At 43.3% G+C, this 23,114-nt stretch overlaps 1 protein-coding gene and 1 long non-coding RNA gene across 4 annotated transcripts in view; one reads left to right on the forward strand and one right to left on the reverse strand.

Moving 5' to 3' along the window:
* The window catches only part of DYNC1LI1 (dynein cytoplasmic 1 light intermediate chain 1), a 43,981-nt gene extending 41,443 nt beyond the window's left edge, over window positions 1-2,538 (reverse strand). The window contains exons 1-2 of the mRNA XM_002759727.6: window positions 2,342-2,538; window positions 2,057-2,130 (exon numbers count right to left, since the gene is read on the reverse strand). Of these exons, the coding sequence (XP_002759773.1) occupies window positions 2,057-2,130; window positions 2,342-2,487 (220 nt within the window). The 5' untranslated portion in view covers window positions 2,488-2,538. The remainder of the gene's footprint in view (window positions 1-2,056; window positions 2,131-2,341) is intronic.
* On the forward strand, window positions 2,080-22,575 carry LOC118148967 (uncharacterized). 3 transcript variants are annotated; one of them, XR_004736100.3, is made up of 4 exons: window positions 2,080-2,843; window positions 5,490-5,590; window positions 7,870-7,938; window positions 16,355-22,575. It is a non-coding gene; the product is annotated as an uncharacterized LOC118148967 (long non-coding RNA). The 3 variants fall into 3 exon arrangements; XR_013528716.1 differs by having other exon boundaries at window positions 5,490-7,938; XR_004736099.3 differs by lacking the exon at window positions 16,355-22,575 and having other exon boundaries at window positions 7,870-8,246.
* Window positions 22,576-23,114: the final 539 nt, after the last annotated feature.

Genomic DNA, 23,114 nt, shown 5'->3' on the forward strand with positions numbered 1-23,114 from the left:
CCTCCACCAGCACAGAGTGAATGTTGCCATATGCGATGGTAAAGTGTCTTTAAGAAATCTTCAGGGGTATTTTAGAAAGTTAACTCCATATAACCAGTATACAAATCAGTTATTAGCTTCTTCCACAGCTGAAAAGGACTCTGATGAAAATCCCAATAGTACTGAAAGAAAAATATTAAATTTCAAGCTCATATTACCTGATACCAGATGTCACTTTAAGAACTATTAAGCTCATAAAAAAGGAAATTTAATCTATTCTAATTATGGAGGAATGAAGGAGGCTGGGACCTCTAAGAACACTCAGTCCCAAGCACTGACCCAGTGTCAAAGGAGGGTTAAAAAAAAAAATGGCACCATCTCAGTGCAAATTAAGTATACCAAAAAATGAACAAAACTGCCACTTTTGTTTTACCACAAACAGAATCATCTATGCAATATGTAATGTGCAGAAATAACTGGAGGAAATGTATAAAATGAGAACAAAACTACTGAATCTCACCTTTACCATGGTAGTGTTTGAAAATAAGTCTTAAGGTAATTAAAATAAAATCTGTTTCAATGAGGTCATATGATCTTAAATCCATTTTAGCTTAATAATTAGTAGTAATTTGTTTAAATTAGCAAATTAAAAACATACTATGTAATTTTCTTTGCTTTTGGACCCTATTTTTGCCCTACTAATATCACTTATATAGGCATTAATTCAATTTTTTAAAAGTTCTAATCACAAATATTTTCTAATTCAGTTTAAGATAAGTCCATGACAAACTATCACTTGCAAACATTATCGGTATACAAACATCTCATCTGAACCCCTTCACAACCCTAGAGGCATGTATTATTATTTCTATAACATCCATTTTAAAGATGAACAAACTGAGGTTTATAGATGTCACCAACTTGCTTAAAATCATAGGGCTTGTATGCGATAAGGTGGTGAACCAATCCAGGCTTATCTGCAGTAGGTGCTTTCAATCACATTAAAAACCAGGGTAAAAACTAATTTGTCAACTAATTCCATGTAACTTTAAAGAATATCAATAATCATATATTCTAGCTGGGCAGCAGTCCATCAAAAAAAGTAATTATTTCGATGTAAACATTCATATATAACCATGCAGCCTATCAAGTAGCATTTGACTTCTTCGTTTCCTTTCCTGTTTTTAGATGTACATAATGTTAAAAAAAAAAAAAACAAAACTCTGCTACTGAGTCAATACCAAATACCAAAGTTTTTAAACTTAATCACTGTATAAGCCAAACTTCAGTTATCTCGCATGTAAGAAAATGGAAGAAATTTTTCCTATAAATGATGCAGGAGCTAAGTCTACAAAAATGTGAACCTGCGAATTGTTCTTCCCCAGTCCTCTGTCCCCACTACTAGAATTAAGAAACAGAAAACACATCTCGCAGAGAGAACCGAGGAGATACAGAACAATCAGGAGAACTGACACACTGGACCATTTCTCCTTATTACATCCATTTAGCTGAAGAGGCTTAACTAGAAAGGTGTGTTCTACTGCCCTTTACAAATTTCAGAATTATATGTGACAGTTTAGGCAGCTGCAACACGAGCACATTGTACCCGAGAACGCTGAATCAAGAACATTTATCGCCAGGTCTCAGTTCTAGCTTCTCAGTCAATTATACAAAGAGTCAGCTATTAAATATTAATGGCATGCCATTTGCGCTGGAGCTTTTGCAAAGAGCCTCCTGCTACCAATTTTTGTGATGAAAGAAAAACTGTCATTTTCGAAATAAACCCTAGGCCACCAGAATCCCTCAGATGAGCGGTCGAATTCTGTCCTTCCCAGAGGAGGCTGACAGGGCCACCCCATAACCGGGGACGAGGAGGAGGAACATGGGGGAGGGCGGGTCCCCGCAGGTCCCGGGTCTAGGGTCTCCGGTTCCCCTTCTCCCCTAGCCGACCGCGACTGGTCGGGAGGCGGGGCGGGGCCGGCTGTCCGCACAAAGAGAGCCAGCGAGCTAGCCGGCGGACCAGGTACCCCGGGCCGCTGGGGGCCGGGCGGGGCGGGGCGAGGCGGGGAACACTTACCCAGCAGCAGCACGTTCTTCCCCGCAGGGAGCTTGGAGCGCGAGCGGGTGGAGACCTCGCTGAGGATGCAGGACCTAACGGGGAGGAAGGCGCACGGTGAGGCCGGGGCTGGAGGCCGGAGCCACAGCGCGGGAGGGACGGCCCGGGTCTCGGCGCGCCGGGGATGGGGCTGCTGGGAACGCAGTCGCCGGGCCCGGCGCCGAGCTCCAGCGGGCACGGAATCCCGAGGCGTCCGCGCAAGGCCGGGAGAGCCAGCGGGGGCTGAGGGAGGGGTGGGGTCGTTACCAAAGGTTCTGCCCGTCCTCGTCGTCCCCTGCCGCGGCGCCACCGTTGCCTGACGCTATCTCGTTGGCCAAGGGGCCGCCCGTGTAAGTCGAGCCTAATCCTGGCGGAGAAGAACCGAAGGAGCCGACTCGCCCCACGGCCGCCATCTTGGTCGGGAATCACACCACTCCCAGCAAGACTAAATGTGCGAAGCGACTGAAGCGGCAGAGGTGGAGGCGGCGGGAACCCGGATATGGGACGTTATGCGCACGGGAGCGGGGCAGGGCCTGCGGGGGCGGGGCCCCGGGCTGGGCCGGGACTGACGAAGAGAGTGAGGATGGACTGCGCGTGCGCAGCTGTCTGGCCAGCTCGGAGGGGCTGCGCGTGCGCGGGCGCGGGCGCGGGCGCGGGCGGGGGGGTGGGCTTCTCTGCTGCATCTGAAGACCACTGATCTCACCGTTTTGAAGCGCTTTTCTTCCGCTCATCCGCAGCTGGGCTGCAGCAGCGGGGTTGGGTGTGTCAGGTAAACAGTGCCCCCTTCCACCCTTCAGACAGGTCTCCAAACCCTGCAGCCGGCGCGAAATTGCTGCACTGTCATTACCGGCCCACCCACTGCTCTGGCTGCGAGCGGTCCCCCGCCCACATCGGCGCTTCGCAGGCGCCCAGATAGAAATGGGTCGCCCGGCTGGTAAAGAGGCTGCTCTGCAACCCTGGGCTGGAGTATTGCTGGGTTCCTGGATTTCTGGACTTTTGCGTTCTCAAGTGGCGACGTGTCCCTCAACCTGGAACCACATCAGAAGCAGGGTCTCCCATCCCCTAAGCAGCGGTGTGACAAAGTAATTGTTTACCCTGGAAATAGACTGTTATTTTAAAAAAATGTTGTCAGAGCTTGTTTTAATTGTTCTTGATGTTTTTGTATGAGATCCTCCATGTGAGATTTGAAAAGACCCACTACGAGGGTCCTCTAACCGGTCATCAGACATTTATTCCACACGTACTATGTCGAGCATAGTTGGCACTGGGAATACATGGATGGACCTATCCTACCCCTAAAAGAACTCCTTTTCTATGAGAACTTTACTGGGTAAATGTATTTGAATATCTGAACTCCACGTTAAAAAGAGTCAGTGGTTTTAAGGCTCTATTCTAGTACACCTGGAAAAGCATTTGCTTAAAATTGCCTGGGCTTTGTACATTATCACTTCATATTTGAAAAATCTCTTGCTAATATATGGCCTGATCAATGCTGTTATGCTAGTGAGAAAATCCACAGCTGGCCGGGCGCGGTGGCTGAAGCCTGTAATCCCAGCACTTTGGGAGGCTGAGGCGGGTGGATCACGAGGTCAACAGATCGAGACCATCCTGGTCAACATGGTGAAACCCCGTCTCTACTAAAAATACAAAAAATTAGCTGGGCATGGTGGCGCGTGCCTGTAATCCGAGCTACTCAGGAGGCTGAGGCAGAAGAATTGCCTGAACCCAGGAGGCGGAGGTTGCGGTGAGCCGAGTTAGCGCCGTTGCACTCCAGCCTGGGTAACAAGAGCGAAACTCCGTCTCAAAAAAAAAAAATTATCCAGGCGTTGTGGTGTGTGCCTATAGTTCCAGCTACTTGGGAGGCTGAGGTGGGAGGATCACCTGAGCCCAGGAGGTCAAGGCTGCAGTGAACTGCGATCACGCCACTGCAATCTAGCCTGGGTGACAGAGCAAGACCCTGTCACTAAATAAATAAGTAAATAAATAAAATAAAACTTTTGATTTTGTAGTTTATATAGTTAAGAAAGGAACCAGAACCCTCCCCAGTGGTCCTACGTGCTCTGTGGGATCAAGTAGGATGGAGACCCCCCCAGGAGCAGCTGAGTCTTTATGTCACCACTCTAAAGGAGACCTGTATACTGCTTGGCCCTTCTGAAAGCCAGTTTACTCTGTACTTTATTCTTTCAGTCATCTTCTTCCTTAGAGCATGTTCCCCTCGTTTTTGTTTATTTACAGAGTTGTCAGTTCCGTATCATACTTGCTTAGTCTGAGAAGTGTTTACTTTTATAATCGTGTCAGACTTCTAACACCTCATGACTTCCAGATGATCAACTATTCACCTAAGTTGAGTTCAAAGTTGTATCCCTTGTGGTTTTATAATATCCCTGTCCAGCATTCCTGCCATTAAGGTGGCTGACAAAATGGGTCATTTATGAATGCCTACCATGTACCAGGCACTCTGTGTGTTGTGATTTGCAATCCTCATACTTTGTAAGGGTCAGCAAAATCAAGTAACCTACCCCAGGTCACACAGATCAGAAGTTTATAGATAAGCTGAGATTTTTACTATCTAGCCTGTAAAATGACCTAGTCAAATCATGTTAAAATAAATGTCCTGGTAATTTCAGATGCTGTTCTGGTAAATACCTTCTGTGAAAACCTCTGCATTACAAAAATAGGGAAGTTATATATTATGAGGAAGTCTATAAAAGGAAATAATTCAGCAGTCCCTTGGAATTTTTGTTACATAAATGCTGTTTTATAATTGAGCTATTTTCTATACTGTGACTGCTTTTTCTTTATTGCTCAATTTTTTCTTACATCTAAAAGTAATAACCATCTTATTTTTCATTTGCTTAGATTTCCATGTCTTTAGTTGAGTTTCAAATGCCTGTCCCAGCTGTGTAAAACTCCCTGTTAGGTATTCTAACAATTTTACCTTCTTAGAGACACTTTGAAGAACCTTCTGGCCTGCTCCAATCTGAGTTGGTTATTCTGAAACCGAACACACTGCTGCCAACCTCTGATCTTTCACTATTTTTCAGGGGTTTGCCTCAATCTCATGTCTTCTTTCTTCTCATTTTAGTGGAGAACTTCCTCCAATAGTTTTATGGAAAAAAAGGTACATGGGTAAGTCTTAAGAGACCTGTGTATCCAGTCAAGGTCAACCAGAGGAAAAATCACATTCTTAAGGGGGTGTTAGAAGAAAGCTTAATGAAGGGACTGCTTACAAAGGTGTGAACAGTGTGAAGAGATAGGACTAGCAGCATCAGGAAGCCTTAGGCCTGAAAGGGAGAGAGGAAGGAGTGTTTACTAGAATCCGGAGAGAGATGCAGCTTGTAGGAAAGGGTTGCCCACCAAGATCTATAGTCTTCAGTAAAGGAACACAGTATCCATATCTTTCTTTCTACTCCAGGGTCTTCTACCAATGTCGCTCTTTGACCAAAGCCAACCAGAAGCCAGAGGGCAGGAGACCCAAGTGAAGCAATCCGTGCAGGTCTACCTCCCTGAGCACAGGTAGGAATAGAGAAGGATCTCGAGAGGCAAACAAGATATCTAGCACACCTCCTATGTTTGAAAATGCATTTAATCTACCCTCAATAATAGTTTAGCTAAGTGTAGAATTCTTGGGTTACAAGCTATCTTCCCTTAGGTTTTTAAGGCCTTGGCCCCCTTGTCTGCTAGACTCTAGTGTTGCCATTGAGAAATCCAAAGCCATTCTGATTTCTAAACCTTTGTTATGTGTTCCTTTTTTTCTTTTTTTTTCCTTATGGAATCCCTTGCAACGTCCACAGATTCCCACTTCAGGTATTTGCACTTTCATACTCTTCCCTCATGCTAAGTATGGAAGAATAATCCATACTGTTACACTAAAGCATTCTCTATGCACTAGGACCCATCTCCTATCCTCAACTCAAGGACATTATTCCAATAATTCTTCCCTCTTTATATAATCATTTATGATCGTCACTAGATTATTACCATTAACATACAAACATACTATTGATTCTCTAATTTGAAAAAAAGAAAAATTTCTCTGAACCCCAGTCCTTCACCAGCTACTACTACATTTCTTTCCTTTTCTTTGAGACAAGGTCTTCCTCTGTCACCCAGGCTGGAGTGCAGTGGTGCAATCTCGGCTCACTGCAACCTCTACCTCCCAGGTTCAGGCAATTCTTCTGCCTCAACCTTCTGAGTAGCTGGGATTACAGGTGCACACCACCACACCTGGCTAATTTTCGTGTTAGAGATGGGGTTACACCATGGTGGCCAGGCAGGTCTTGAACTCCTGACCACAAGTGATCTGCCCTCCTTGGCCCCCCAAAGTACTGGGATTACAAGCGTGAACTACCACACCGGGTCTGTTTCCTTTCTTTAACAGCAAAACTCTTTAAAAGAATTGTCTCTCTAGGCTATCTGAAATTCCCCTTGCCCTTATGGCTCAATTCAACCAGGCTTTTACCCCCATGACTCTATAGAAACTGCTTTTACTCTTGTCAATGACCCCCTTGTTCCTCGGTACAATGGTACACTCTTTATCCTTGTCTTTCTTGGCCTATAACTACACAGGATACAGTTGCTCGTTCCTTCTGGATATCCTTCATGTGGCTGCCAGGTCACCATGTTCTCGCTGTGTTTTTCCTCCCTTGATAGCTGTTCTTTCCCAGCCCAGCCTCCTTTTCTTGTTACTCATTTTTCTGACTGCTGATGTTGAAGGACCGCGGGACTCAGTCTTTGTTCCTCTGCTCTCTCTACATTCACTCCCTTGGTGATGTCACCCAGTCTGGCTACTTTAAATTCCATCTCTATGATAAAGACTTCTATTTATTGCTCCAGCCCAGAGCTCCATCTGGAACTCCAAGTTAATATAGCCAACAGCCTATTCCACATCTCTGCTTCAGTGTCTGAAAGATAGCTCACACTCAACATGCCCCAAACTGAACTTCTGTTCTGTAGGAACATGTCTTCTACCTATGGCCTTCCCCATTAGGTAGCCACTCCTCGTTGCCTTGTTGGTTAGGCCCAAAATCTGAGTCACGCTTGACCTTTCTATTTCTCTCACACCACACATTGAAACCATGAGAAATCCTGTTGTCTCTACCTTCAAAATATACCCACAATCCAACTTATTACTGTACTTCCTCTGACACCCTTTGGTTTGTGCTATCGTTTCTTGCCTGAAGGACTGTAAAACGCTCTTCAGCATGACATCTAGAGTGATCCTTTAAGAATATAGGAGTGAGTAAGGGGCAGTGCAGTGACTCACACCTGTAATCCCAGCACTTTGGGAGGCCAAGGCAGGCAGATTATGAGGTCAAGAGATTGAGACCATCCTGGCCAACGTGGTGAAACCCGTCTCTACTAAAAATACAAAAATTAGTTGGGCGTGGTGGCGCGAGCCTATAGTCCCAGCTACTTGGGAGGCTGAAGCAGGAGAATCGCTTGAACCCAGGAGGCAAAGTTTGCAGCTAGCCGAGATTGTGCCCCAGCACTACAGCCTGGTGACAGAGCGAGACTCTCGTCTCAAAAAAAAGAATATAAGTGAGACCATGTCACTTCTATGCTCGAAACCCGACAGTGGCTCCTAATTTTACTCGGAGGAAAAGCCAAAGACCTTACAATGACCCATAAGGGCATGAAGGATCTGGCCCCACCATCTCTCTGACCTTCTCCCCTCCACTCTTCCCTTCAATTTCCCCCTTTCAGCCGCATGAGCCCTGCTGCTATTTCTTGAATAATGTTGTGTGTTCCTTTGCTTTGAGGCCTTTGTTCTAGCCATTCTTTCTGCTTTGAAGGAGGTGAGGAGCTGTCCACGCCAGCGTCTTCCCCCAGGTAGCCCGTTGGCCAACTCGTCTTCTCCTGCGGTGAGTGTGCTCCGTTCTCAGCTTCTCAGTGAGGTCTATCCTGACCACTCCATTTAACATTGCAGCCTGGCCCTTCACCTCCCAAATGCCAGATTCTCCTTACCTTGCTCACCCTTTTGTTTTCCATAGCAGTTATTACCATGTAACATAGCATAGGATACTTGTTCATTAGAACTCAAGCTCTGTGAGGGCGAGGATCTTTATGTTCTTTAGTCACGTACCCCAAGCACTTAGCACCTGGAGTTTAGCAGGCCTTCTGTAAAGATTTGCTGAAGGTATGAATAAATGAATGAATCTGCTCCTTGTTACCAGTGTTCCAAAATTTCACAATGGGGGTGTGTGTGTGTGGGCATGTGTGCACGTGCTTGTGTGTGTGTGTGTGTGTTTAAGAGAAGAGGATAAAAATTCTTCATTCCAACACTTGAAAGCAGGAGCTCTCTTTTATGATAGTTTAACCAGTGACTTAATTTATTTAGAGACATGGTTTTGCTCTGTTGCTCAGGCTGGAGTGAAGTGGGATAATCAGGGCTCACTGTAACTTCGAGCCCCTGGGCTTAAGTGAACCTCCTGCCTCAGCCTCCCGAGTAGCTAGGACTATACCTGTGTGCCACCATGTTCTAGCTAATTTTTTTTTTTTTTTTTTTTTTTTGAGACAAGGTCTCACTCTATCATCCAGGCTGGAATGTGGTAAGCTGATCTCAGCTCACTGCAACCTCAACCTCCTGGACTCAAGTGATCCTCCCACCTCAGCCTCCTGAGTAACTTGGACTACAGGTGCACACCACCATGCCCATCTGATTTTCAAATTTTTTATAGAGACAAGATTTTGCTTTGTTACCCAGGCTGATTTTTAAAATTTTTGGTAGAGGCAAGATCTCACTACGTTGCCGAGGCCAGTCTCAAAAACTCCTGGGCTCAAGCCAACTTCCTGCCTCAGCCTCTCAAAGCACTGAGATTATAGACAAGAGCCATTGCACCCAGCCTTAACCATTTTAAAAATATAAATTATTTAAAAGAATATTACATACCCCACTCCTTTCCTATTTTACCAAGTTATATAAATAGAGATTTATGTTCCCAGAAGGCCCTTGGCTTCCTTAGGCTCATCAGTAATACTACCGTGTTATATCTGGGAAGTGCTCAGATCCTCCTGGGATTCCCTGGGTATATCCCAGATGGTTCTGCCTTTTGGTTTGGTTTCTAATTCAGCTGAACTTCAGGGCCTGTAGACGGGAAATGGAACACTAGCCAAAAGAGAGACAGCTCCTCTCTCCTCGCTTCTCTTCTCTCCTCTCTCCCTGTCGACCAGCTCCCTCTGCAAACTCATCAGCTTTCTCAAGGTCCCACTGGGTATTTCTCTATCTAAAGAAAAGTGATCACTGGATAGACACAAGAGCTCTGCAGAAAACTAGTTTGACTGGGCGGGGAGCTTTCTGTAGGTCTCGAGGTGGGGGCTACAGAACCACTTCTTTCTTTTGGGGTTGCCTCCTGTGTTTGGGAACCAGAACAAGGCGGCTACCACGTGGGCTGCTTCCTATTGTTTCAGTTCCACAGGCTGCCACCAGCAGGTTTTCAGATAAAATCTGCTTCACCTGTGGCGCCAAATGCTGGCAGTCACAGCTGATACAAATGCTGGCTAAAAAGCCAAAATCAAAAGGAAAAGGAAGTAAGCAAGATGAGTGGACGCTTAAAGTTTGACTCTATAAACAACTCAAATGACAGTATTGAAAAGGACTAAGGATTTCAGAGTTTAAATAGGCCCATCCTCTCCACAACATATGAATCTCTTTTTTTTTTTTGTAACATTCCTGACATTTGAGACAAACTGGTGATGCTAGAATTGGCAGAGTCCTTGCTTGCCATCTCTCCCAGCAGACCCCACCAGGGATCCAGCTGGACAGAGCCGACACCCACAGTTGCTTATGTTTGCTTTCCTTTGAGTCATGTTTATCTCATTCTAAGTACCTCCTTAGAATGAATGAAATGATGGGTATCTAATTCATTTTGTAATCAGCAGCCCCTCTAATTACAGACCTAACTTTTTTCTTGCTTCTCACATAGGAATTTTTATCAAGTGAACCTTCACAGAATGTCGTATCTTAGCACAAACAAAGAGATGGAGAAATACCTAAGAGAAAGTAGAAATAGGCTCTCTTGGTGTTTTTTTTTTTTTTTTTCCCCGTAGAAAACCCCAGAAGGGGCCAGGCACAGTGGCTTTCACCTGTAATCCCAGCACTTTGGGAGGCAGAGGAGGGCAGTTCACTTGTGGCCAGGAGTTCAAGACCAGCCTGGCCAACATTATGAACTCCCCATCTCCACAAACAATACAAAAATTAGCCATACGTGGTGGTGCATGCCTGTAATCCCAGCTACTTGGGAGGCTGAGGCAGGAGAATCGCTTGAGTCCGGGAGGTGGAGGCTGCAGTGAGCCAAGATCAAACCACTGCACTCCAGCCTGGGCGACAAAGCGAGACTCCACCTCAAAAACAAACAAAACTTTTATTTTTACATCTAATGTGAAATCCCTGCTTTCTTAAAAAAAAAAAAGTGTGTGTGTGTGCACGAGTGTGTGCATGCGCAAGTAAACTTTAGGATTAAATTTTACAAAGGAACTTTTTGTTTGTGTAAGATGGACTGTCACTCTTGTCATCCAGGCTGGAGTGCAATGGCTCAATCTCAGCTCACTGCAACCTCCGCCTCCCAAGTTCAGGCGATTCTCCTGCCTCAGCTTCCCAAGTAACTAGGATTACAGGCATGCATCACCATACCTGGCTAATTTTTTTTTTGTTTTTAGTAGAGACAGGGTTTTGCCATGTTAGCCAGGTTGGTCTCGAGCTCCTGACCTCAGGCGATACACCCACCTCCGCCTCCCAAAGTGCTGGGATTACAGGTGTGAGTCACCATGCCTGGGCAATAAATTGTTTTTCATGGCTTAGAAACGTATCACTGAGAAATAACCCTCTCTGGATTTTTTTTTTAATTCCAGGATAAGGTAATAGTGGAATTGCCTTTCATTTCAGACTGAGCCCCTCACCACAATATCATATTCATTCTTGGAAAGTGGGTGATGAATGGAAGGACAGTAACCTATAAAATCAACTCATATTCACAGCAGCTTGAGTGGACAATAAGGGAGATGCACAGGGAAACAGAGACTTATCTTTTAGGCTGGAGGCATTCTTCATCTAAGTGTTTCAATTATCTACTTACACATTTTTCAATATTGAACAGTTAGGATTTTTAGGGTGCTTCGTTGTCATTATTTAATCTATTCTTTGTCAATGAAAAGAGGAAAGAAAAAGGTCCACTGACTAATTTTTTTTTTGGAGGATCTAATTCTCTTGTAATCAAATACTCTGAAGTTCAAGTCCATTACCTTTATTTGAGACAGTGATTTTAACGCCAGTTAGTTCTTAGATTTCCAGTGTTACACTCTACCACCCTCTTTGCTTCTAAAGGAGAAGATATTTAATAACTAATGTTATAGATTGAGATCTGTCAACACTAGATCACAAAGGTAATTAAGTTTTTCTTCTTTGGAGGCTCTGAATTAGGCAAAATGGGAAAAAAAATCATAATTCTCTGGTATTTTTAGAAATGTGCTATCTTTTATAGTTGTAGGTGATTCATATTCATACCAATTTAGTCTACTTTAGTCTAGAGCCAATTATGACTTCTTGTTGCTCTTACTAAAAGTAAGCCTCGAATTATAGTCTATGATATTCTCCACCAAGCAAAACATTACGCGTGTTTCTTTTTTCCTCACATGGGAATGAGGATGAAAGAGTTTCGCAGTGGGAATTTTTTTATAAGCAAAGAGAATCCATTCTTTTACACCATACAGTATTAAAAACTTGTTTATTTGAAGCTATTGAAGGAGATTTTAAGGATCCTAAACTTTTTACTACTGGAAACAAAAAGTTAAAGTTGCCTAGTATTGTGAAAGTGGAATCCAGAAGCACTTTGTGTTTTCTGATCCTTCCTTAATAAATCCAGGATTGTTGTGAGGGGTCTACTTCATCCTGTATTCAGTTCACCTATTGGTGAATGAGGAATATCCAGATCAACTACTAGAATTTATATGTATATATATAAATATATATTGTTAGATGAAGTTTCGTTCTCATTGCCCGGGCTGGAGTGCAGTGGTGCTATCTTAGCTCACTGTAACCTCCACCTTCCAGGTTCAAGTGATTCTCCTGCCTCAGCCTACCAAGTAGCTGGGATTATAGGCGCCTGCCACGATGCCCAGCTAATTTTTGTATTTTTAGTAGAGACAGGGTTTCATCATGTTGGCCAGGCTGGTCTTGAACTCCTGGCCTCCTGTGACATGCCAGTCTCTGCCTCCCAAAGTGCTGGGATTACAGGTGTGAGCAACCACGCCCAGCTCGCGCTCTCTTGCTTGCTCTCTGTGTGTGTGTGTGTGTGTGTGTGTATGTGTGTGTTTGTGTATGTATTTTTTAAAAATATATATATTTTAGGCCAGACACAGTGGCTCATGCCTGTAATCCCAGCACTATGGGAGGCAGAGACTGGCACATCACATGAGGCCAGTAGTTCGAGACCAGCCTGGCCAACATAATGAAACCCTGTCTTTAGTAAAAATACAAAAATTAGCTGGGCATGGTGGCATGCATCTGTGGTCCCAGCTACTCAGGAGACTGAGGCAGGAGGATCACTTGAACCTGGGAGGCCGTGAGCTGAGATCAGGCAGTGGTACAATCATGGCTCATCACAGCCTCAACTTTCCCAGTTCAAACAATCCTCCCACGTCAGCCTCCGCAGTTGCTGGGAATATAGGCGCGCCTCACCACATTCCACTAATTTTTGTATTTTTAGTAGAGAGGGTTTCACCGTGTTGCTCAGACTGGTCTTGAACTCCGGGCTCAAGTAATCTGCCTGCTTTGGCCTCTTAAAGTGCCCGGATTACAGGCATGAGCCACCATGCCAGCCTTGATGTATTCTTATTTGGATACACTGGCTCTAGTTTAAGAAACATTGGAGGTATGAACTCATGGTTTAAAGATTCGTCTAAAGTAGCAGCTCTATTATATTGAGTTCGACTGTACTCCTCATCAAAGGTAAGTCTTGAATCGAATTATGTTAACGTTAAATTGAGGAACATGGCAGTTAATTTGCATTATTTAGATGAAACAAAATGTTCGGATTTAATTTTTTTTTTTTTTTTTTGAGACGGAGTTTCGCTCTTGTTATCCAGGCTGGAGTGCAATGGTGTGATCTCGGCTCACCGCAACCTCCGCCTCCTGGGTTCAGCCTCCCGAATAGCTGGGATTACAGGCACGCGCCACCATGCCCAGCTAATTTTTTGTATTTTGGTAGAGACGGGGTTTCACCATGTTGACCAGGATGGTCTTGATCTCTTGACCTTGTGATCCACCCGCCTCAGCCTCCCAAAGTGCTGGGATTACAGGCTTGAGCCACCGTGCCCGGCCCTCGGATTTAATTTTTGTAGTAAGGGTAATGGGTTATACAGTCCGTGCTCCACAATCAGACAAAGGTGAGTTCAGATTTAGATTCTTGCCACTTATTAGCTCTGTGCCATTGGAGTTGCTTAAATGTTAAAGCCGGTTTCCTCAACTCTAATAGGGTTCTTCTGAGGAATAAACAAGCAATCACACAAATCTGACACATAGTGGGAACTCAATAAATGTTAGCAGAAATGTTTATTTTTATTTTTATTTGAGATAAATTTATAAGGCTACTTTGTAGTGCACAGTTTCTCAGTTTTAAATGGTTTAAATGTGCACACAGATACCTGGGAACCTAATTAAAATGCAGATTCTGGTCAGGTGCGGTGGCTCATCCCTGTAATCCCAGTCCTTTGGGAGGCTGAGGTGGGTGGATCACTTGAGGTCAAGGGTTCAACACCAGCCTGGCCAACATAGCGAAATCCCATCTCTACTAAAATACAAAAATTAGCCTAGCACAGTGGCACACACCTGTAGTCACAGCTACTCAGGAGGCTGAAACAGAAGAATTGCTTGAACCAGGGAGGTGGAGATTGGTTGCAGTGAGCCAAGGTCCTGCCACTGCACCCAGCTTTTTTAAGACGGAGCAAGACTCTGTCTTTTTAAAAAAAAAAAAATGCAGATTCTGATTCAGTTGGACTGGGTGGGGCCTGAGGTTGTCCATCTCTAACAAGCCTCCAGGTGGACATTCATATCACTGAATGCAGAACACAGTTACACAATAGAAAGAACATGAGCTTTGGATTTATCCTTCTGTGAACTTCCTCCTCTCTAAAAGGGAGATAATAATATCTATTTCTAATTAATTCGAGTTTTATTAGATAAAAAATAGTATACTAAAATAGTACCTGGCATACTGTAGATGCTTAACAAACATAAGTTCAGGCCAGGCATGGTGGCTCACACCTGTAATCCCAGTGGGTTGGGAGGCTGAGGCAGGTGGATCATCTGAGGTCAGGAATTCAAGACCAGGCTGGCCAACATGGTGAAGCCCCATCTCTACTAAAAATACAAAAAAATTAACTGGCCGTGGTGATATGCGCTTATAATCTCAACTACTAAGGAGCCTGAGGCAGGAGAACCGCTTGAACCTGGGAGGTGGAGGTTGCAGTGAGCCAAGATAGCACCACTGCACTCCAGCCTGAGCGACAGACGGATACGCCTCAAAAAAAAAAAAAAAAAAAAAAGATAGATATTCAGTTTTTCTGTAAGAAATGTTTTATTGGTCTGTCTAGTATGGGGGCTGTGATAATTTCCATTCCTAAAAGAATTGAAAATTCCAATTTCCTTTGAAAACTTCTTAGAATTCTATCTTGAAGAAATCAGCATCAACCTTGGTTTAAAAGTTTGTCGTTGTATAGCAAGCAAATCAATTCAGACCAGACGGCATGCAAACAGATTGGGGAAATGCACCAGGCAAGCAATGGGACTTGGAGTCAGAGTGGGTAGGATTTCGGCAGGCATGGATTACTGAGAAAAGGAGCTAATTTTGAAGCATTTTATTTTACTATTATTTTCTTCTACATTTTTTATTATGAAAAATTTCAAACATAAAAGTACAGAGGGTGATATAATGAACCCCACACACCCATCATTCAGCTTCGGTAGTTATCAATCAGCACATGGCAAATCTTTAGTTTATCTTCCTCTGTCTTCCTCCATCTCTGAATTATTTTAAAGCAAATTTCAAACATATTATTTCATCTATAAATATTGCAATGCATATCTTTAAAAAATAAGGACTCTGGCCGGGCACAGTGGCTCACGCCTGTAATCCTAGCACTTTGGGAGGGCAAGGCAGGTAGATCACAGGATCAGGAGATTGAGACCAGCCTGGCCAATATGGTAAAACCCCATCTCTATTAAAAATACAAAAAATTAGCCTGGCATGGTGGCACATGCCTGTAGTCCCAGTTACTTGGGAGGCTGAGACAGAAGAATTGCTTGAACCTGGGAGGCAGAGGTTGCAGTGAGCCTAGATTGCACCACTGCACTTTAGCCTGGGTGACAAAGCGAGACAATGTCTCAAAAACAAAAAAAGACTCTTTTCCTTTAAAAAAACAACCATAATACCATTATAATAATTCATTCAAAAATGTAACATTGAATTTATAGATTCAATCAGCCCCAGCTGATTCCTAATTGGTCTGCCAACTCTAGATCTCTATTACCTCCTTAAAATTGTCCCCTGCATTCTGAGCCCTCTCAGCTTAATTATCTCTGACAGAAATAAACTGCCTTTAACTTTTGCCAGGAGCAGGGTACCCCGGGCAAGCTGATCTGAGTTCTGGGCTCTCACAAAGTGCTTAGGGTTCTAGGGTCTCATTAAACACTAGAGCTGGAAGGGACTTACTAGTTCAGCTGCTAGAAAAAAGGGGCAAGAGTGTTAAATAGCTTGCTCTGCCTCGTAATTAACTTAAAACCTCTCAAAATAAAGGCAAATTATTATGTGTCTAACCTGATCTTTCTGTGTGGTAAAATTTCAACCAAGGAGTGGAGTTCCTTATTTTATATTTGGTTATCCTTTCTTAAGTTATCTCATTGAAATCCTTCTTGAACCCATATAAAATTTCCATTCCAATTTTTATTTTATGTTGTGCTATAGCTGGCCTAGAGTTAGAGCCTGAACAACACCATTTTATACAAGACAAAGCTGTTTTTCAGAAATTAGTTGTAACGACTGCCCCGTTCTCCTCACAATAACTGCTGGCCTTGGCTTCTGTAAATAAAACTGCTGCTTACCTTTTCTTATCAGTAACTGCCCGAATTGCTGGCCTTTGCTTACCGGTAGTGACCAGAGTAAGCAGCCCAAGCTAATTCCATCCTGGCCCCTGAGACTTGTAATAAGTAACTAAGATCTGGGGATCCCACCACTGCCCAGACGATGTGTAAACTAACGCTTATCTTGACTTCTGTAAACCACTTAGGTAACAATCCAAGTGACAACAAGTCCCGTAGCCCTTGGAAATGTCTGGAGACCGGCTCCCTTCTCTCTGCCCGGGAGGTGATTTACGGAATCCCCTGGCCCTCAGAATGTCCGAATCCCTTCACCCCCACCCCGCCCCACACCCTCACCCCGGAGGTGGTTTACCGGCATAAAAAGGTCTTGTAACCCTCCTTTCGGGGCCACGGGTTGGAGAGACGTGAGTCCTCCGTGGTCACCGGCAATAAAGACCCTGCAATTTGGCATATTTTTGTCTTGGTGTTAATTTTATACTTGATACAAATACTTTGATGTATTTATTTTTTGAGACAGGGTCTTCTTGTTCTTGCCTGGGCCAGAGTGCTGTGATTCGATCTCTGCTCACTACGACCTCTGCCTCCCGAGCTCAAGCCATCCTCCCACCTCAGCCTCTCAAGTAGCTGGGACCCACCATGCCTGGCCAATTTATGCATTTTTAGTACAGACAGGGTTTTACCATGTTGCCCAGGCTGGTCTAGAACTCCTAAGCTCAAGCCGTCCTCCCCTCGGCCTCCCAAAGTGCTGGGATTATAGTTGTGAGCCACTGAATCCCGCCTCAATTTTTAATTATAAAATATTTCACATATGCAAATACTAAAAATAAGGTAATATAATACCTATTAATATATTAATGTACACATTATACAAAGTAAATGTAATATCACTATAGAAAATTTTTCCTCTTAATTTTTTTTTAATTGAGGGTACTAGTCTGCTACCTCTTAAATTTTTTTTTTTTTTTTTAAAGACGGGGTTTCACCATGTTGGTCAGGCTGGTCTTGAACTCCCGACCTCAGGTGATCTGCCTGCCTTGGCCTCCAGAGTGCTTGGATTACAGGTGTGAGCCATCACACCAGCCTAAAATTTTTTAAAGAAAGCTCACTCTTCTCCCATTCTTTTCCAATCCCTTCTTCCTTAGAGATAATCTTTATCTTAAAAATAGATGAATTTCATTCTCATGCAGATATAGCTTTATACATTCAATTGTTTTGCATGTTTTTAATTTTCACATGTAGAGTACACTGTATGTGCATTTTATAAATTGCCTTTTTCACTCTATGTTTTCACGACTGAGCCATATGGATATATAGGTCAATCATAAATCATTCATTTTAATTGCTATCTGGAATTCTGTATGAATAAACCGCAGCTTATTTAATCTACTTTCCTCCTATAGGAATAATTAGGTTGTTCTATTAGACAATTCTGTTAGACTTATCACTAGGTATTCTGTACATTTTGCACCTAGGCTAAATGGCATCTTTGCAAATATCACATACTTGTTGATTGTTGGTGCAACCAACATGCTATTGATGTTTGTATATTGATCTTATATCTGTTGATTTTGCTCAACTGTTTTATTCATTCCAAAAGCTTATCTCTAAGTAGATTTTCTTATGGGGGAATGGTGATCAACTTACTGAGCTCACCATTTTCTTAATATTTTTTACTAAAACAAGATAGAGAAATTCGGATGCATTCTAGAATTCTCGGAGAAGGGACGACTTGAAAGCTAGAGTAACAGAGAGGCTGGTGGGACTACTGCTTTTGAAAGAAGCAGCCACAGCTGGGGGACTGCTCACTGAAAGCTTCATGTACAGAGAACATAAGGGCTTTTGAAATGGAGTAACATGAAGAACTAGCTGGGGGCCCCATGAGATGGCAGATGGCAGCATATTCTGTAATGTGACCCCCTCCTCTGTCTTCATGGTTTTAGTAAAAATGGAAAATGGTCATATGCTTGGTCTCAATGAGCTTTTTTCAGAAACTATAAGGAGATGTAGCTCTGTATATAACGTACATGATGCAAGGATCACAGAACTGCAGTCGCCTTGTAACCACCAGGGCCAGGATCCAAACAAGCCTAAGAAAGTGGATTCCAAGATCCTGAATAGGGACTGATCTGCTCAGGCTTGGGAAGTGGGATTCAAACCAAGTTTCCTAAATTTTAAGGGCAGGAAATCTCCCAAATGATATTTGGGTTTTCATCAACAGCCATCTGATTTGTATGCTTCCTTTTTTTTTTCCAGACAGAGTCTTGCTCTGTCGCCCAGGCTGGAGTGCAGTGGCATGATCTCAGCTCACTGCAAACTCCGCCTCTATTCTCCTGCCTTAGCCCCCTGAGTAGCTGGGACTACAGGCATATGCCGCCACACCCTGCTAATTTTTGTATTATTAGTAGAGATGGGGTTTTCCGTATTGACTGGGCTGGTCTTGGACTCCTGACCTCATGATCCACCCTCCTTGGCCTCGCAAAGTGCTGGGATTACAGGCGTGAACCACCATGCCTGGCCTGATTTATATGCTTCCTATGTGGATTATACAATGTAAAAGGACAAGGTTCCATTTTGTTTTGTTTTTGGAGACAGTCTCGCTGGAGACTCTGCTGTAATTCTAGCACTTTGGGAAGCCTAGGCAGGTAGATAACTTGAGGCCAGGAGTTCAAGACCAGCCTGGCCAACGTGGTGAAACCCCGTCTCTACTAAAAATATAAAAATTAGCCTGGCATGGTGGTGCACACTCATAATTCCAGCTACTCAGGAGGCTGAGGCACAAGAATCGCATGAACCTGGGAGGCAGAAGTTGCGGTGAGCCAAGATTGCACCACTGCACTCCAGCCTGGGTGATAGAGTGAGACTCTGTCAAAAAAAAAAAAAAAGAGGTGGCAGATACAAATGTTTTCTCCTTTGAAGTTTTGCATAGAACAGTTTCTACGTGCCTAGTCCTGGCATTTGGGAAATTAGAGAAGTTCTTTATCATGTTAGAGAAGCTCTTCATGCAGCTTCCATAGCACTTGCTGCAATAGTGCTGCATAACAAGGCATCCCAAAACTTGGTGGCATACAACACTAAGCATATCTTTATTGCTGTGCATCTGCAGGTCAGCTGGAATGGTCTCCAGACTAAGGATCTGTGCCATGAGATTTGTTCTGTGGTCCAAGCTGAGGGCCAATGACTGCCTGGGGCATGTTTTTCTCCTAGTGGAGGTCAGAAGCTCCCAGAGGCCTGGGTGCAGAACTGACACACTGTCAACTCCATCCACCTATCATTGGCCACGGTAGGCCACGTGGCCAAGCCCAACATTCATGGGAGAAGGAAGTACTATTTCCCCACGTAAGTCAAGTAGGAAAGAGAAGGAATATACTAAACAAAAAGCTCACTTTTATGCTTTCTGTCTATGACTTCATAATTTTGATCATGTTTCCTTTACTTGTTTAGAAGGAAAAATTCTAATCCCTTTCTTCTCCCCATTTCTGCTTGGCTTTTGTCTCTGGTCTCCTCACGTGTTAATGTGAACCCTTTCGTTGGCCTTCTTGCTTATATGTCCATATTAAACTGCTCCGCTTCAGGGAAAAGTTGGAAATAGATTCTGATATCCTTTTCTGGGACCAAGATGAATAAATGAAGTGAAAGGAAACCAATATTTTTGGAGTTAGTTACATGCCAAGCATCAGGCCAGGTATTCTTTATACCATGTTAGGCATTCTTCATGCACAGTCTCTTTCCATCCTGATAAACTCAAATGCCTCTAGGAACTAGGTAGGCAAATGAATGAGTGAATGGGATATGATTTTCTCGCTTCATACATCACTGCATTTCACCGCAGTACCACTTATTCCCAATCGAAAGGAACTCTTGTTGAAATGTAAGCCCCGTTTTTCAGTTAATGATTTTTTCAGCAGGCATCTTTTCTCTATCACAGCTCTTCATATGGACCACTTCAGAATAGCATGTTACATTGTCTTTTTTGATATAGACTTATTTTGCTAGTTAAACATTTAGAAATATTCTTTTCCAAGAAGAAAAAAAAAAAGGAAATATTCTTTTCCAGATGGTGCGATGGCTCACACCCGTAATCTCAGCACTTTGGGAGGCTGAGACAGGTGGATTGTCTGAGGTCAGGAGTTCAAGACCAGCCTGGCCAACATAGTGAAACCCCATCTCTACTAAAAATACAAAAAATTAGCTGGGCGTGGTGGTGGGCACCTGTAATCCCAGCTACCCAGAAGGCTGAGGCAGGAGAATCCTTTGAACCCAGGAGGCAGAGGTTGTAGTGAGCCAAGATTGTGCTGTTGCACTCCAGCCTGGGCAACAAGAGCGAAACTCTGTCTGGGGGGAAAAAAAAGGAAATATTCTTTTCCATAAAGAACACTGCTTTCACATAATTTTCTTTAGGTACATATTCCTCATTTTTTATATTTCAATTTCCCACTTTTGTTAGAAATATGTATAAAGAGATAGTTCACTTTCCTCTTGATTATAAGAAAACAGCTACACAGTAGTGATGACCAATGGCACCTGACACTCAGCTGTATTGTCGGGGGTTTATCCTGGGAATGGTGGGCACCATGGTGAAGTAGAGAATGCATATCCAACCTACGTGGGGAAGCATCACTCAGCTCCAGGCAGTTATGTCCAGTTAGGAATTCAAGCCCAGCATTGCTAGATCTTCTCTTTCTCAAGACAAGTCAGGAATCCAGGGTTTTTTTTCACCTAAAATTTCCTAATTTTTAAGTATCACCAACATTTAAATGTCGGGACAGACTAGGCTCTGTTGTGTAACGTATCATTGGTTCTGCACGTGATGCCAAACATGATGCAGGTCAGTAACACTGTTTCAATAGGCAACTCAGGAAACCAGAATTCCTTTATTATGTGATGCTGCAGTCTCAACACGTGGTTTCCAAGGTCATCACCACAGAGGAAGAAAGGGGGAAAATGCACACCAGCACTTAAGTGCTTTGGCCTAGAAATGACACACATCATTTAAACTCACAGTCTATTGATCAGGTGGAGTTGCTTGATTCCAAAGAATGCAGGGAAATGAACAGGAGCAGTTGGACATTTGATGACCACTAACTGCTTCTACCATAGCAATTAATTCAAAGCAAACAAACAAACAGACAAACCAGCAAAATCTCTGAGCATATCAAACAAAATACAAGTAGTCTAGACCCAATCCAGGTGCTGTTACTAGAGTAATTATTTTATAATTGAAAAAAAATTGAAGCTCGACAAGATTAAGTACCTTGCCCAAGCTACACAGTTAATGAGTGGCACAGTAAGACCATATTCTTTTTCCACATCATGCTAATAATGGGTACTTTTTTTTTTTTTGAGATGGAGTTTCTCTCTTGTTGCCCAGGCTGGAGTGCAATTGTGGGATCTTGGCTCAGTGTAAGCTCCACCTTCCGGGTTCAAGAGATTCTCCTGCCTTAGCCTCCCAGGCAGCTGGGATGACAGGCATGTGCCACTGTGCCTGGCTAATTTTGTATTTTTAGTAGAAACGGGGTTTCTCCATGTTGGTCAGGCTGGTCTTGGACTCCTGACCTCAGGCGATCCACCCACCTCAGCCTTACAAAGTCTTGGGATTATAGGCGTGAGCCACAGAGCCTGGCCTAATAATGGGTACTTTTTAACTAACTAAATGATACAGATGGACACCCATGCTCCTAAGCACCCCCTTAGAACTATTTCATGGCTGTTATTAAGTAAAATCTCACAATTAAACACAAACTCTATTAACTAATATTTGGTCTATAGACTTTGGTGTAGTCCAGTGGTTCTTCAACTTGAATGAGCATCAGAAACAACTGGAGAGTTCGTTCCCCTGGTGGAGGTCAGAATAACTGGAGGGTTTGTTCCAACACAGATCGTGGAGTCCCTCCCGCCCCCAGAGTTTCTAAGTCATTAGGTCTGGGGTGAGTGGGTGGGTAAGATTTTGTATTTCTAATGAATTCATATGTGATGCTGATGCTGCTGGTCTGGGTGGGCACCCTCTCAGAGCCACTGGACTAGTGTTAGGTCCGGAATCCTAGACTTAGCGCAGACAACAAACTGGTGTGAATGGGCCATTTAACCTCTGAGTTTCCATTGCCTCATCAGTACAATAAGCGTTTTGGACCAGTTCTACTGTTATATGAGTCTATGATTAAAAACTGTCTTCAAACAAATATTAAAATACCTTGGCAAGGGACATATATTAGCTGGGGAGGGGCATGAGGAGGAGGCTTCTGCGATGGAAATGTTCTAGTTCTTGGTCTGGATGGTTGTTGTATATGTGTACCTAGGTCAAAATGTATCAAGCTGTGCATTTAAGATTAATGTACGTTATATAATTTAATATATGTATGTGAACTTCAATTAAAAGATTAAAAAATGCTTCTTGCCAAAAATTGAATTTAAATGTTTATATATTCTAATTTTTATTTTTAGTGTGACACAGCTAATATAATTTTTTTATTGCTTGCATAAATAATATCCACCAATGTCACTCTAAGTAATGGGAAAAATAAGGCTTTAGCATCCATACATTTGTACAGCTAGCGGAGTGTAAAACTGCAGCCAGTATGAACTTAGCTCTTTATTCTGCTCACCTGGAGAGACCAAGGCAGTAAGGAATCTGGAAGCATTGCAGAGGTGGAAATGGGAGAGCATATTCTTCTGTGTTTCATAAATTCAACCTGGATGTCACAAAAACAGTTGGTTCCCAAGTGAGCTGGGTGAATATTGTTGCAACTTCATTAAGATACAACGAATTTTGCCTGTTCCCAAATAAGGGAGAGAAGAATCACGTGTGCATTTGCATTGACTCAATTGAATGCATTGGTCCAAAAAATAAAACACAAAAAAAGAACCAGAAGAATATTAAATAGTACAGTCTTATATTCTGGACCAAAAGCATATGTCCTGGAACGAGAGAGATGTGGGAGATGTGAATCTGCA

This window comes from Callithrix jacchus, chromosome 17 (assembly GCF_049354715.1).
Source record: "Callithrix jacchus isolate 240 chromosome 17, calJac240_pri, whole genome shotgun sequence".
NCBI lineage: Eukaryota > Metazoa > Chordata > Mammalia > Primates > Cebidae > Callithrix > Callithrix jacchus.